The sequence below is a fragment of the Neophocaena asiaeorientalis genome, unplaced genomic scaffold, assembly GCF_003031525.2.
Source record: "Neophocaena asiaeorientalis asiaeorientalis breed wild unplaced genomic scaffold, Neophocaena_asiaeorientalis_V1.1 scaffold118, whole genome shotgun sequence".
In the NCBI taxonomy this organism is placed as follows: domain Eukaryota; kingdom Metazoa; phylum Chordata; class Mammalia; order Artiodactyla; family Phocoenidae; genus Neophocaena; species Neophocaena asiaeorientalis.
The window spans coordinates 3301051-3316737 of NW_020175528.1; the positions used below are offsets into that span (position 1 = coordinate 3301051).

Sequence of the window (15687 nt, forward strand, 5' to 3'; positions counted from 1 at the left end):
CAGTACTTTAATTAATATGCCAGGCTCTGGAGCTTGCTGACATTGTGCCTGCCCTTAAAGACTGCTAGAAGAGACAAACATAAATAAAGTATAAAGTGAAGAATACTATTTTAGAGATTACATACAAAGGACTTGGGAGCATGACTGAGGGGGTGCTTGGAGAGAGGAAGTTTGAGTTGTCTGAGTTCTTTGTACAATTTTGTGTATTTAACCCCTTATCAGACACATCATTTACAAATATCTTCTCCAATTTGGTAGGCTGCCTTCTCATTTGTTGATGGTTTCCTTTGCTGTGCAAGAGCTTTTAAGTTTGAGTAGGTCTCATTTGTTTATTTTTGCTTTTGCTTCCCTTGCCTGAGGAGACATATCAAAAAATGTATTGCTAAGACCAATGTCAAAGAGGCATACTGGCTTAGATTTTCTTCTAGGAGTTTTACGATTTCAGGTTTTTGTATATGGTGTGAGAAGTAGTCCAGTTTGATTCTCTTGACACATATAAAAATAAGTAAACATGTAAGAAAGCGTGATTGTTATTTTTACAAATAAATGAACCTTATAATCTTTCTCAGACTAAAATTAATTTACTGCTTTTAATGTTTGCATTTCACATGAATGTTTCATTAGTGTGCTCTTCAAGCTAATGTTCACCTCAGCGATATCCACTGTAGCTAATTTTGGTTCTTCCATGTTATACAAGGACTAATATCATGTTTTTAAAAAACAAGTCATGAAGTTTGTAGTGTTCTCATTAAATATTGCTCATCTTGATATTGAAATTAAATTACTCTTTAAAACAGTAATATTAAGGGCTTCCCTGGTGGCGCAGTGATTGAGAGTCCGCCTGCCGATGCAGGGTTCACGGGTTTGTGCCCCGGTTCGGGAAGATCCCACATGCCGCAGAGCAGCTGGGCCCGTGAGCCATGGCCGCTGAGCCTGCGCATCCGGAGCCTGTGCTCCACAATGGGAGAGGCCACAACAGTGAGAGGCCCGCGTACCGCAAAAAAAAACAAAAACAAAAACAAAAAAACCCCAGTAATATTAAATTAAGGCTTTCACTTTTGGACTGAGTTTTTGAAATTAAAATTATAACAGCATACATGGTCACTCTTGGAAAACTTTATTTACCTTTAAGCTCACAGTGTCTAAATTTTCTTCAAATCCAATCTTTTCTGTACTTATCTAAAGCAGTTATTGTACTCTCACTGTCATACATTATTAGGTTCTCTACTAACACGATATGGCTTTATTCTAAGCAGTCACAATCTGAATAAGTGATTTCTTTCCAAAGTGACCTAATAAAGCTATCATTGATTAAGAGAGAAATGTATTTCTTCTCTTTCTCACACATTTTGAGCTTTCTGATTCTAAAAGTTTTCTGTTGCTTCCATCAGAATTTGGCAAGGGGGCTAAGTGAGGGAAGCATAAGATTTTGAAAAGAGTCACATGCTAGTCAAGTGCATAAAAGTCAGGCATAGTGGACCTCCCCACTCCAAGTCGCCTGGAATACTAGCTTGTGCTGTGCCTAAAAATTTTACCACACCTCTTCGACTTAATTAGCTGGCTCACTATAGTGGGCTGGAGGGGCTTGGCCACTTGCCTGCTGCTACTATTTTGTGTCGTCGGTGATTGGCATGCGTTATTTTGGCAGGCTCGAGGGAGTTCGGAATTTTATTTGAAGTTGGATTTCACTAATTATATAAATTTGGCCTGGTTACATTTGAGGAGGGATTCTTTCTAAACACTTAATTTTTGTATCTTAAAAGTAATAAATGCATATAGCAAAGAAGATTCAAACCACACCCCTAGTCCTACCTCCCATAGACAAGCACTGTTAATGGTTTCTTGTGTAAACTTCCAGAAATTTCCTGTGCATATCAAACCTTATCTATATGAAAATATATATCTAACCTATCCTTTAAAAAATAGCTGTTTAATACTGTTGTGTACCCTGCTTTTTTGACTTAATGTTTTGTAGGCATCTTTCTATGCCAGCACATAGCACTTCATTCTTTTTAACAACAACATTTAGGATGTTCTAATTTCTTTTTCTACAGCACTACAATGAAAATCCTTTTATGTAATGCATCTTTGTGTACTTCCTGTTGGCTAAATTCCTAGGGATAGAATTTTGGGATCAAAGTGTAATGTTAAATTATTCTCCAAATTTGTATGCCAATTTAAATAACAAGAATTTATGAAAAGTACCTATTCCCCAGAATTTGAAAGAGTATTAAAGGAGAATGAAATTAGGCTTGAATAAAGCTCCCAGATGCATTACACATGTCTAAATTATGGTAGATACTCACATAAGTATTAGACCCTCTCATTTGACTTAACACGTATAATTTTTTCTTATAATAGACCCCAAATGAAAGAGAATTGATCACCTTGGCAAAAGAGATTAGGACAGTCCTAGAGGGGGAAATGCTGTTCTTCAGGAAGTGGTTTAAATTGGTTGCAAAAATCAAATGAAATACTTTATGTCCTAATGGTTTTATATTTGTAAACTTTGAGAAACTATAAATATAAGCATTTACTTCCCTTTAGGTTTTAGCAAAGAATTTTCCTTTCATCCCTTGCAAATTAGGCCTTTTCTTAAATCTCTAGGTCTCTTCCTCTACCTTCATAGCAAAATTATCCTCTGCAGACTTGGTCCAGATTCAAGGAATGTACCATCCAACACTCACAGTGCTGGCATGATCAGAATGGCTTTTTGTTTGACAACTGGATTTTTGGTGTTTTAAAAGTGATGAAATATCTCAAACAGGTGGAAAAAAAGGAGTAGCCTTGTGGATCATATGTTTTCTTGCCTGGTCATTTAGTTTTTCATATTTTGTTTTCCTGATGATTTTAATGAATGCCTATGTAATATATTCCACAGATTTCAATGGGACAGATGTTACAAGATTTTGGAAAATTTCTTGGAATGTTTCTTCTTGTTTTGTTTTCTTTCACAATTGGACTGACACAACTGTATGATAAAGACTATACTCCAAAAGAACAGAAGGACTGTGTAGGCATCTTCTGTGAACAGCAAAGCAATGATACCTTCCATTCGTGAGTGTCTTTTAAATTTTTAGTAAATGTATGTCTGTCTTTCTGTTGTGTTATGTGTGAATTCATACCTACAGAACTAGGACTTCAAATTTTCTTTAAGAAATGCATTTTGAATAAGAAATACTTATTTTTCATGAATCATTTATAGTCACCTTTACACATAGAATCTTAAATAATTAGTGGCCTGAGTTATTACATTGTCTCCTCAACTACAGTCTATCTTAACAGAGGAACTCTTGCATTTTGTGCACTCTTAGCATTTTGGGCAGGACAGTTCTTTGTGGGTCCTATATATGTATTGTGAGATGTTCCACGGCTCTGCCCTTCAAGTATTAATTGTCAGTGGCAATTCTCAGTCATTGTTACAACCAAAGCACTCTCAGATTTCAACATTTCTTAGGAGGTCATTAGGGTTGAGATTGTTAAAGCTTCAAGAACACTTTTTTTCTCTAATTTATTGTATCGGAAGGAATTGAACAACCAGTTGTGAGGCAGACAAAATACCTCCCCACATTCTTAGATAAAATAATGGAGAAGAGGTGTAGAATTACACGTTTGTTGTATTCCTATTATGTACCAACTATTCTTTAGTTTATTTAAGGAATAAGATTAAATGAGTAATAAATATTCCTCTAACACCTTCAGTATGCCAGACCCTGTTCTAAGTGCTAAGTAAATGAAGTATCAGTGAAGAACACTACCCTCATGGAGTTTATTATTCTGTTGAGGTGATACAGGCAATAAAAGTAAAATATACAGCATATTGCACAGTACTGATATAGTATATATCAGTGTTACACAGGCCCTTGCCTGTAGCCCAAATAAAGCTTGGGCCAGGGAGGATTTTTGTGTGAGAGGGTGTAGCTTTAGTTAGGTAGGAGGTTAAGGAAGGCCTCACAAAAGATGACATCCAAGTAAAGATATAAAGCTGGTGAAGGATCAAGCCATGAAAAGGTATCTGGAGGAGGAGCGTTGGCAGATAGGGGAATGGCAAATGCAAATGCCTTGAGATGGGAGTGTGGTTGGTATGTTCAAGAAAAAGCCAGGAGGTCAGCGTGGATTGTATGTAGTGAATCAGAGCGAGAGCTGTAGTCGATTAGGTCAGGAAGGTAATGGGGAATAAAGCGGATCAAGATGGTGGAGTAAGAGGACTTGGAGCTCACCTCCCCCCACAAGCACATCAAAAATACATCTACATGTGGAATAATTCTCACTGAAAGCTAGCTGGAAAGAGGCAGAAGGACTCCTGTACAACAAAGGCTTTAAGAAAGGTATACATGTGATCGGGTAGGATGAGAAGAAAGTGATTGGTCAGGACCTGTGCCCCGGGAAGGGATTCAAAGGAAAAGGGAGATTACACAGGTGGATACTCGCCCTGGGGAGTTAGTGGGTCAAGCCACAGACTGGGTGTTCCAGTCTGGTTTCTACGCATAGAAGACAAGCCCCCTTAACTGGCTGGAGAAACCCTGGGAGAGATAGAAAGGCTGGAACAGCCTGGATGCCACTAATGAGGGGTGCAGGTGCTGGCTTGCCCCCTGCTAGGGCAGAGAGAGGTCTGCCCTAGTGGCTGTCAGGTTTCCTGTGACCACCTTGCTGCTCTCCCCAGCCCAAACTGAGAGAATACCCCAGCTCCACTCATTCCACATCACAGGATGGCACTGGATCTAGGGCATCCAGGACTTGGGAGAAGACTCGTCCTTGTGACATAGAGGCAACCAGTCCTGGAGTGTAGCCCAGGTGGTGTGGCAGCTGCCATTGTTGGAGCTTACTCCAGTGGCACCCCAGAAGCAGCCCAGAGTTTTGACAGCAGCACAGCTGCTGGGTTTCCTGTGGCCACCTTGCTATGTGCCCAAGCCCAGACTGAGTGGATGCTCTGGCCCCACTCACTTCACACCATAGCGCAGCGCTAGATCTGGGGTGGCCAATACCAGGGAAAAGACATGACCATGGGCTGCATCTGAGTGGAGCCATGGACACCTACACAGGTAGTGCATTAGACCTCTATAAGTGCATGAACCCCACTTGCTTCAGCACCCCCCTCCTTTGGGGCAAAGATGCTGGTGTGGGGAGAAGGAAAAACACACGTGAAAAGGAACAGAGCCAGCTCTAGCCTGACCCTCAGGGCTTTTACTCCAGCAGCTTGGGAGCAGATCCCACAGGGCAGTGATGGCCAGTGAGCAAAGAGAACATCGCACCTCACACCCTGCGTGGGCTCTAGCTCTTCCATCTCTAGCCACACCTCCTACCAAGGTCATCGCTGCCAGCATACCCTGAGGAAACACTGGTGTCCACATCAAATCCAGCCATCCCACCAAAGGCATTGGGTACACACATAAGAACACCCCTTCAAGACCACAATAGGTAACTGTTTCACCTAAATTCATAGAGGCAAAGAAAGTTAAGTAAAATGAAAAGGCAGAGGAACTACTCTCAATCGAAAAAGTAAGAGAAAAACCTTGAAAAAATAAATAATGAAACAGAAATAAACAATTTACCAGATAAAGAATTCACGTCATTGGTAATAAAAATGCTAACTAAATTAGTTTAGATCAAGAGAATTGATCTAAACAAAGATCATTTTAACAAGAAACTAGAAAATATAAAAAAGACCCAAACAAAAATAGGCAATTCAATATCTGAAATAAAAAACACTCTGAATAACAGCCTAAGTGACACAGAAGAACACATAAGTGATCTGGAAGATAGAATAATGGAAATCACCCAATCAGAACAGCAGAAAGAAAGACAAATGAAAATAAACAAAAAAACAAAAGGAGTCCACTAGATCTCTAGGATAACATTAAACATACCAACATTCACATAATAGGGGTTCCAGAAGGAGAAGAGAGAGAGAGAAGGGGATCAAAAATGTATTTTAAGAAATTATGGCTGAAACTTTCCCAAATCTGAAGAAGGAAACAGATATCCAGGTACAGGAAGCACAGAGGGTCCAAAACAAGATGAAACCAAACAGACCCACATCAAGACATATCATAAACAACATGGCAAAAGTTAAAGATAAAGAGAGAATTCTAAAGGCATGAAGAGAAAATCAGTCATATGCAAGGGAATCCCCATAAGACTATCAGCTGATTTTCTCTGCAGAAACTCTGTGGGCCAAAAGGGAGAGGCTTGATATATTCAAAGTGCTGAGAGGAAAAAACCTACAACCTAGGATACTCTACCCAGCAAGATTATCATTTAGAATAGAAGGAGAAATAAAGAACTTATCAGACAATCAAAAACTAAAAGAATTCATCAATAGTAAACCTAAAAAATGTTGAAGGGTCTTATCTAAATGGAAAAGGAGCAAGAATCTATAGGAAAGGGAAAATCCCACTAGGAAAGGCAGTTACATAGTAAGGATTGAAGATTACTTTAAAAAGCCAGTACATAGATGAAAAGAAAAAAACATACACACAAAAGCAACTATAAATGCAGTAAACAGTTGAGAGATAAACATGAAGATGTAAAATATGACATTAGAAACACAATGTGGGTGAGGGGGGTAAAAATGTAGATCTTTTAAAATGTGTTTGAACTTAAATGACTATCAGTTTAAAACAAGTAGATATAATTATGGGACAGCATATATGAGCCCTATAGTAAACACAAATCAAAAACCTATGATAGGGCTTCCCTGGTGGCGCAGTGGTTGAGAGTCTGCCTGCCGATGCAGGGGACACGGGTTCGTGCCCTGGTCTGGGAAGATCCCATGTGCCACGGAGCGGCTAGGCCCCTGAGCCATGGCCACTGAGCCTGTGCGTCCGGAGCCTGTGCTCCACAATGGGAGAGGCCACAACAGTGAGAGGCCTGCGTACTGAAAAAAAAAAAAAAAAACTATGATAGATATGCAAAAACCAAAAAGAAAGGAACTCAAGCATACTACTAAAGGAAATCATCAAACCACAACTAGAGAAACAAAAAGAAGAAATGAACAGAAGAGAACTACAAAAACAACTGGAAAACAAGGAATAAAATGGTAATAACTGCATACCTATCAATAACTACGTTAAATGTCAATGGACTAAATGCTCCAATCAAAAGACATAGGGTGGCTGATTCCATGAAAACACAAGACCCTTCAATATGCTGCCTGCAAGAGACTCACTTCAGGGCTAAAGAAACAAAGAAAAAGTGAGGGATAGAAAAAGATACTTCATGCAGATGAAAATGACAAAGAAGCAGGGATAGCAGTACTCATATCAGACAAAATAGACTTTAAAACAAAGTCTGTAACAAAAGACAAAGATGAGCACTGTATAATGATAAAGGGATACACAAAAGAGGATGTTACACTCATTAACATATATGCACCCAATACAGGAGCACCTAAATATATAAAGCAAATACTAACAGACATAAAGGGAGAAATTGATAGTAATACAATAGTAGTAGGGGACTTTAACCTCTCAGTGACATCAATGGATAGATCATCCAAACAAAATCAGTAAGAAAACAGTGTTCCTAAATGACACCATAGACCAGTTGAACTTAATTGGTATTTACAGGACATTCCATCCCAGAACAGCAGAACACACATTCTTTTCACGTGTATATGGAATGTTCTCCAGGATGGATCACGTACTAGGCCACAAAACAAGCCTTAATAAATTTAAGAGAATAGAAATTATATGAAGCATTTTTTTCTGACTGCAGTGATATGAAACTAGAAATCAACTATAGAAAGGAAAATGGGAAAAGAACAAACACGTGGAGACTAAATAACATGCTACTAAAAAACCAATGGGTCAATGATAAAATCAAAGGGGAAATCAGAAAATAGCTCGAGACAAATGAAAATGGAAACACAACTTTCCAAAATTTGAGGGATGCAGCAGAAGCAGTTCTAAGAGGGAAGTTTATAGCAATACTGGCCTTCCTCAAGAAATAAGAAAAATTTCAAACAAATATCTTAACCTACCACCTAAAAGAATTAGAAAAAGAGCAAACAAAGCCCCAAGTCAGCAGAAGGAAGGAAGGAAGGAAATAATAAAGATCAGAGTGGAAATAAAATAGAGATAAAAAACAGAAAAGATCAATGAAACCAAGAACTGGTTTTTTGAAAAGATTAACAAAATTGATAAACCTTTAGCCAGGCTTACCAAGAAGAAAAAGCCAGCCTTTACCCAAATAAACAAAATAAGAAATGAAAGTGGAGAAATAACAAACCAACACCACAGAGATACAAAAAAATCATAAGAGAAGACTATGAACAGTTATATGCCAACAAATTAGACAACCAAAAAGAAATGAACAAATTTCTAGAAACATACGGCCTGCCAAGACTGAATCAAGAAGAAGCAGTCAATTTGAACATACTGATCACTAGAAGTGAAATTGGATTTGTAAAAAAAAAAAACCCAGCAAACAAAAGTCCAAAATGGGATGGCTTCACAGGGGAATTCTACCAAACATATAAAGAATTAATACCTATCCTTCTCAAAGTATTCCAAAGAATTAAAGAGGATGGAACACTCCCAAATTCATTCTATGAGGCCACCATTACCCTGATACCAAACCCAGACAAAGACAGTACAAAGCAAATTACAGGCTAATATTTTTGGTAAATATAGATGCAAAAATCCTCAATAAAATATTTGCAAACTGAATCTAAAAATGTGTAAAAAGGATCATACACTATGATCGAGTCGGATTTACTCCATGGTCACAAGGATGGTTCAATATATGCAAATCAATCAATGTGATACACAACATTAACAAAAGGTAGGATAAAAATCACATGGTCATCTCAATAGTTGCAGAAAAAGTGTTTGACAAAATTCAACATCCATTCATGATAAAAACTCATCAAAGCGGGAATAGAGGGAACATATCTCAATGCGATAAAGGCCATTTGACAAACCCACAGTCAACATCACACTCAATGATGAAAAGCTGAAAGCTTTCCCATTAAATTCAGGAACAAGACAAGGATGGCCACTCTCACCACTTCTATTTAACAAAGTATTGGAAGTCCTAGCCACAGTGATCAAACAAGAAAAAGAAATAAGACATATCCAAATTGGAAGGGAAGGTGTAAAACTCACTATTTGCAGATGACATATTTTATATAGAAAATCCTAACGTCTCCACCCAAAGAACTATTAGAACTAATAAGGGAATTCAACAAGGTTGCAGGATACAAGGTTAACATACAGAAATCTGTGCATGTTAATTAGTTTCTATACACTAATAATGAAATATCAGAAAGAGAAAGTAAAAAACCAAAATCAATCCCATTTAAAATCACACCTAGCCATAAACTTAACCAAGGAGGTGAAAGACAGTACTCTGAAAATTATGAAACATTGATGTAGGAAATTGAAGATGATACAAATGGAAAGTTACCCCGTGTTCTTGGATTGGAAGAATTAACATTGTTAAAATGGCCAAACTACCCAAAGCAATCTACAGATTTAATGCAGTCCCTATCAAAATACCCATAACATCTTTCACAGAGCTAGAACAAATAATCCTAATATTCATATGGAGCCAGAAAAGACCCTGAATTGCCAAAGCAATCTTGAGAAAAATGAACAAAGCTGGAGGTGTAAGCCTCCCAGACTTCAGACTATACTACAAAGCTACAGAAATCAAAACAGCATGATACTGGCACAAAAACAGATCAGTGGGACAGAATAGAGAGCCCAGAAATAAACCCATGCACCTTTGGTCAATTAATCACTGACAAACAAGGCAAAAATATACAGTGGATAAAAGACACTCTCTTCAACAAGTGGTGCTAGAAACACTGGACAGCTACACATAAAACAATGAGATTAGAATATTCCCTCAGACCATATACACAAATAAACTCAAAGTGGTTAAAAGACCTAAATGTAAGACACGACACAGTAAAACTCCTAGAAGAGAACATAGAACACTCTTTGACATACATCATAGCAATATTTTTTTGTATCAGTCTCCTAAGGCAAAAGAAATAAAAGCAAAAATAAGCAAATGGACCTAACTAAAGTTAAAAGCTTTTGCACAACAAAGGAAACCATTGACAAAATGGAAAGACAACCTACAAAATGGGAGAAAATATTTACAAATCATGTGACTGACAGAGGGTTAATATCCAAAATATGTAAACAGCTGATACAACTCAATATTGAAAAACAAATAACACAATCAGAAAATAGGCAGAAGACCTGAATAGACATATTTCCAAAGAAGACATACAGATGACTAACAGGCACATGAAAAGGTGCCTAACATCACTAATTATTAGAGAAATGCAAATCAAAGCAAAAATGAGATATCATCTCACACCAGTCAGGATGGCCATCATCAAAAACTCTACAAATTACAAATGTCGGAGAAGATGTGGAGAAAAGAGAAACCTCATACACTGTTGGTGGGAATGTAAATTGGTGCAGCCACTGTGGAAAACAGTATGGAGGTTCCTTAAAAAACTAAAAATAGAACTACTGTATGATCCAGCAATTCCACTCCTTGTTATATAGCCAGAAAAAAATGAAAGCACTAATTTGAAAAGATACGTGCACCCCAATGTTCATAGCAGGACTATCTACAGTAGCCAAGATATGGAAGCAACCCAAGGGCCCGTCGACAGATGAATGAATGAAGAAGGTGGTATATATATATTCCATCTTCTTAATCCATATAAATACACACACAATTTAATATTCAACCATAAAAAAGAATGAAATTTTGCCATTTGCAACAATGTGCATGGATGTAGATAATATTATACTTAGTGAAATAAGTCAGACAGAGAAAGACAAATACTGTATAATGTTACTTCTGTGTGGAATCTAAACAATAATACAAATGAATGTATATGCAGAAGAGAAACAGACTCACAGATATAGAAAAACAAACTTGTGGTTACCAAAGGGGAGAGGGAAGCAGGGATGGACAAATTATGGGTATGAGATTAACAGATACAAACCACTATGTATAAAATAGATAAGCAACAAGGATATATTGTATAGCACAGGGAATTATAGCCATTATCCTGTAATAATTTATAATGGGGTATGATCTGCAAAAATACTGAATCACTATGCTGTACACCTAAAACTAACATAATATTGTAAATCAACTATACTTCAATTGAAAGAAAGAAATAAAGGAAGGGAAAAAAAGAAAGAAAGGTAATGGGATCATGTAGGACCTTGTTGGCCCTTGTATGCACTTTGGGCTGTTGAGCTTGAGAGCCATTTGAAGTTTTTGAGCGAAGAAGTGGCAAAATCTAACTAAGTATTACAGGATCGTAGGCTGCTCTGTTGAGAAAAGACAGAGAAGTAGTAAGAGATTAAACAGGAATAATTTATCTTCCTTTTGAGTTTGTTTCTTTGTTTAAAGTAAGACATATCTGTGATGTTGGGTCCAACCTCAGTTATTATATAAAATATTACTCCTGGGCTATCTATGTATTCTTTAGGTAATGTTGATATAAATGAATTCTTTATTTTTGCTAATTAACTTAAAATTCCTTTTAAACAGAAATGTAATTGTCTTTACAGGTTCATCGGCACTTGCTTTGCTTTGTTCTGGTATATTTTCTCCTTAGCACATGTGGCAATCTTTGTCACAAGATTTAGCTACGGAGAAGAATTACAGTCCTTCGTCGGAGCTGTTATTGTTGGGACATACAATGTTGTGGTTGTGATTGTGCTTACTAAGCTGCTGGTGGCAATGCTTCATAAAAGTTTTCAGTTGATAGCAGTAAGTGTTCATTCTTTTAAAAATTTTATATTCTCTTCAGACCATACCAAATGTATGTAGTAGATAAGGCAAAGATTTAAAAGAATTAAGCATGTGTCATTTAAAAATTAAATATAGATTTTTTTTTTAATGTAAGTAATGTATATTAACTGCAAGTCTTGAACCAAATTTTTACCTACAAGGTGTGGAAACATTTGAACAATCTTAAACAATCTCTTCATACCAGGTCTACTGTGTGTGTGTGCGTGTGTGCATGCCTATTCATATCCTGTGTTGGTTTTTCACTTGCCTCTTATAGAATCATGAAGACAAAGAATGGAAGTTTGCTCGAGCAAAGTTGTGGCTAAGCTACTTTGATGACAAATGTACATTACCCCCACCTTTCAACATCATTCCTTCGCCAAAGACTATCTGCTATATGATTAGTAGCCTCAGTAAATGGATTTGCTCTCATACATCAAAAGGCAAGGTTAAACGGCAGAACAGCTTAAAGGTAAGAAGTTAGATGGTTGAACTGCAACATGATAATTTTAATAATTACTAATCTCAGATGTTCCTAAAGCATAAATATGCTGTGTTTTTTGTACAGGGCATTCTCTGTACTAATTTGTTGTGGTTATAAAGCAATTAGCAAAACAGCTTAAAAAAAACAAGGGCTAAGACTTCTTTTTTTCACTCCTGTATCCCTAATGCATAGCATAGTATCTAACATAAAGTAAGGATTCAATAAATATTTATTGAAAATGAGAGAGAGAGCTGTGATTTTTTTCATGAATTCTCATCTCACAGTTTTAAAACAAGGAAAATATTCAGAATACCTAGGCTGTCAGCATAAGAGTGACTCTTAGAGTCAATGCATATTTTTCTGGTTCTTCTTGAAAATTGTTCAATACATTAATAATTCAATACATGTTACTATAAGCCAGGAATTGGCAAACTTTTTCTGTAAATGACCGGATAATAAATATTTTAGACTTTGTGGGCTGTGAAAAAATTGTAGGTTTTATGTGGGTAGTAATATAACAAGAGAGAAAACAAATTTCCACAAAATTTTTATTGATGAAATTAAACATATAAGAATAATTGAGTAACACTTTTTTTTTATAATACAGCTCTATTAATGAATAGAATTCCATTTTGGGGGGAAATAACATTTTGTTTATTTGGAGTTCAAAATTAGTAGTCCCCATCATCAAATTGATTACAAAATGTTCATCTGTAAAAGCCATTCTTAGATCATAGGCCATCAGAAACAGGAAGTGGGTCATATTTGGCCTGTGGGTCATAGTTTGCTAATCCCTACTATAAACTAAAGATCTTAAATCAAGGCAAGTGTACAGGTAAATGAATAAAACAAATATGCATGGCATGTTTCAAATGTGTTGAACATTATTTTGTAACATGTAGTGGCAAAAATATAGTCTAATAAAGCATTACAAGATATGTGTTTGTATCTGTAAATTTAAAAAAAAATCCACCTCATTTAAATATTTTTATGCACATTGTTAGTATCATAGTTTTTGTTTTGAAGGAATGGAGAAATTTGAAGCAAAAGAGAGATGAAAACTACCAAAAAGTGATGTGCTGTTTAGTGCATCGTTACTTGACTTCCATGAGACAAAAGATGCAAAGTACAGATCAGGCAACTGTGGAAAATCTAAATGAACTGCGCCAAGATCTGTCAAAATTCCGAAATGAAATAAGGGATTTACTTGGCTTTCGGACTTCTAAATATGCTATGTTTTATCCAAGAAATTAGCGATTTTCTAAATCACGTAGAGTATAATTTTCAATAATAAATCTGAAAGACTGCATTTGTATAACTTGCAATTAAATTAGTAAGATATATATTGAAATAAAGAATTATGTAAAAGCCATTCTTTAAAATATTTATAGCATAAATATATGTTATGTAAAATATGTATATACGATTAGTTTTTTTAAAACCCTCTGTTCATGGCTTTTTGCAGTAATGAAACAGATTAAGTAGATAGATTTTGTTAGCATGCTGCTTAGTTTTCTTATTTAAACGGTGCTTAAATTTTTTTTCCCTTTCTGCTTAAGAAGGACAGCATTAGAATTGTAGTGACTATTGCCAGAAGGTTTTGTAAAAATGAAGATCAGCAAATGTGGACTGATCTCCTTCCATAGGGTACACTTGAGATATAGAAGTCTTGTTTTTTAAAATCTTTGTTTTAGGAGTTTACATATATAGTTCAGTATTTATTGTTTAGGAGTATAGGTTTATCTAAAACAGTAGTCTATTTTTTCTTTTTTCTTTTGTTATAATCTTAAGCAACAAAGATAAAGCCCTAATGAATGTTTGAATCTATTTGTGTCTATAAATTTAAATTCACCTCAATGTTTGTTACTGTAATATATTTACTTTTACATGGTTGTAATCACTTTATATTTTTCATTTTGCTTTTTTCACTTAATAGTATTTTATATATACATTTCCATGTATTGATAGAGTCCACGTATTTAAATTTTTATAGAATTATATAGTTTTTGAAAAATATAGTTAGTAGACTTTTCATTTTGTAGCTATAGAGTATTTGATTATGTTTATAAGTTTGCACAGCTACTTCTCTAAGGTTAGGGATTTATTGGCTTTTAATTTTTTATTATCATAAAAGTGATATAATTTTTTTTCAAGCTGGAGTGAATGTTCCTAGTTATAAAGCTAACCCAAAATAAGGATTTAGAAGGTATTTCTTTGTCATGTATGGTCACAGCCTGTTTTGTTTGTGTAAACATTGGAAGACCCTTTAATGCAAGGATTTGTTTTACTTTTGGACTAAGGTTCTTGATCTTATATCCAAAAGTATTTTCCACAGGATTTAACATAGTTCTAGAAACGGGACTTCATGCTTATTTGTGGCTCATTCTTGATGCTTAGGGTGAAAAGCATTGACTTTTTAAATTGGAGAATAAAGTATATATTTAAATTTTTTTCCTGTGCTCATGTAAGGGATATAGTTAACATTTTTGTCATAGGCTATTCCTTATTTATTCATGCAACATTTCCAGTTAAGAGGTTATTATGTATATAATTACCTTCTTAACTGAATGTCAGATGGTCTTAAGGCCACAGGGTGCAGGTAGCCCTTGGTCTATAAGTACCACCGATCCAGGGATCAATGTTGAAATATGTTAGTGTTGTGTTTCATCTTGCTTTTTACTTTTTATTTTTTAATTTCCAAATTGTAAGTGTTCCCTTTTATGGGCAAATTCTTATAAAAATGTTTATTGTAAAGTTATATATTTTGTCTATGATGGGATTAAGCACTTCCCAATTGGGATTTTACATCAGGGTTTTTAGTCATTCTAAAAAATATCTAATTATTAAATCAAAATATTTATAGAGTGCCTACTGTATGCATGAGTTACTTATGAAGTATATTTTGAATGACAGCATATTGTAAGAAAAAAGGTAAATAAAACTTGACATTAGATTATAAATTGACAGAGTTTGTTCATTGTTTTATTGTATACTTTTAATTGAGATATAATTCACATATCATAAAATTTAAAGTATACAGTTCACTGTTGTTGTTTTTTTCAATTATGGCAACAAAGGTCTAAAATGCAAAACATCAACATCAGACCCCTTTGTACCTCTTCCTGCCTCTGGTGGCAATGATAGTTGACTCTTTTAGCTATTTCTTTTTATATTTGTAAATACCATATTTTGAAATAATATGACTATACAAAGACCTGTATGTGAGTGTTTATAGCAGCTTTATTCATGATCCCAAATTGAAAACAGCCAAATGCCCGTGAACTGGTGAATGGGTAAGTAAATCCTATATCCATACAATGGAAATCTACTCAGTGATAAAAAGGAATCGTATCAGTCAGAGTTCAGTCAGAGAAGCAGAACTACTAGGATATTGGCAGGCACATATGTTTGTGTGTACAGTGATT

General features: G+C 35.6%; 1 protein-coding gene across 3 annotated transcripts in view; it reads left to right on the forward strand.

Annotated features, from left to right (window-relative positions):
- Positions 1-15226, forward strand: part of TRPC1 (transient receptor potential cation channel subfamily C member 1) — a 63144-nt gene extending 47918 nt beyond the window's left edge. For 2 of the 3 annotated variants that reach the window (XM_024769102.1, XM_024769104.1), the window contains 4 exons: positions 2882-3057; positions 11556-11757; positions 12056-12250; positions 13289-15226. In XM_024769102.1, coding sequence (XP_024624870.1) covers positions 2882-3057; positions 11556-11757; positions 12056-12250; positions 13289-13516 — 801 coding nt within the window. In that variant the 3' untranslated portion in view covers positions 13517-15226. Of the gene's footprint in view, positions 1-2881; positions 3058-11555; positions 11758-12055; positions 12251-13274 lie in introns of all 3 variants that reach the window. The other variant, XM_024769103.1, reaches the window with a different exon arrangement.
- Positions 15227-15687: the final 461 nt, after the last annotated feature.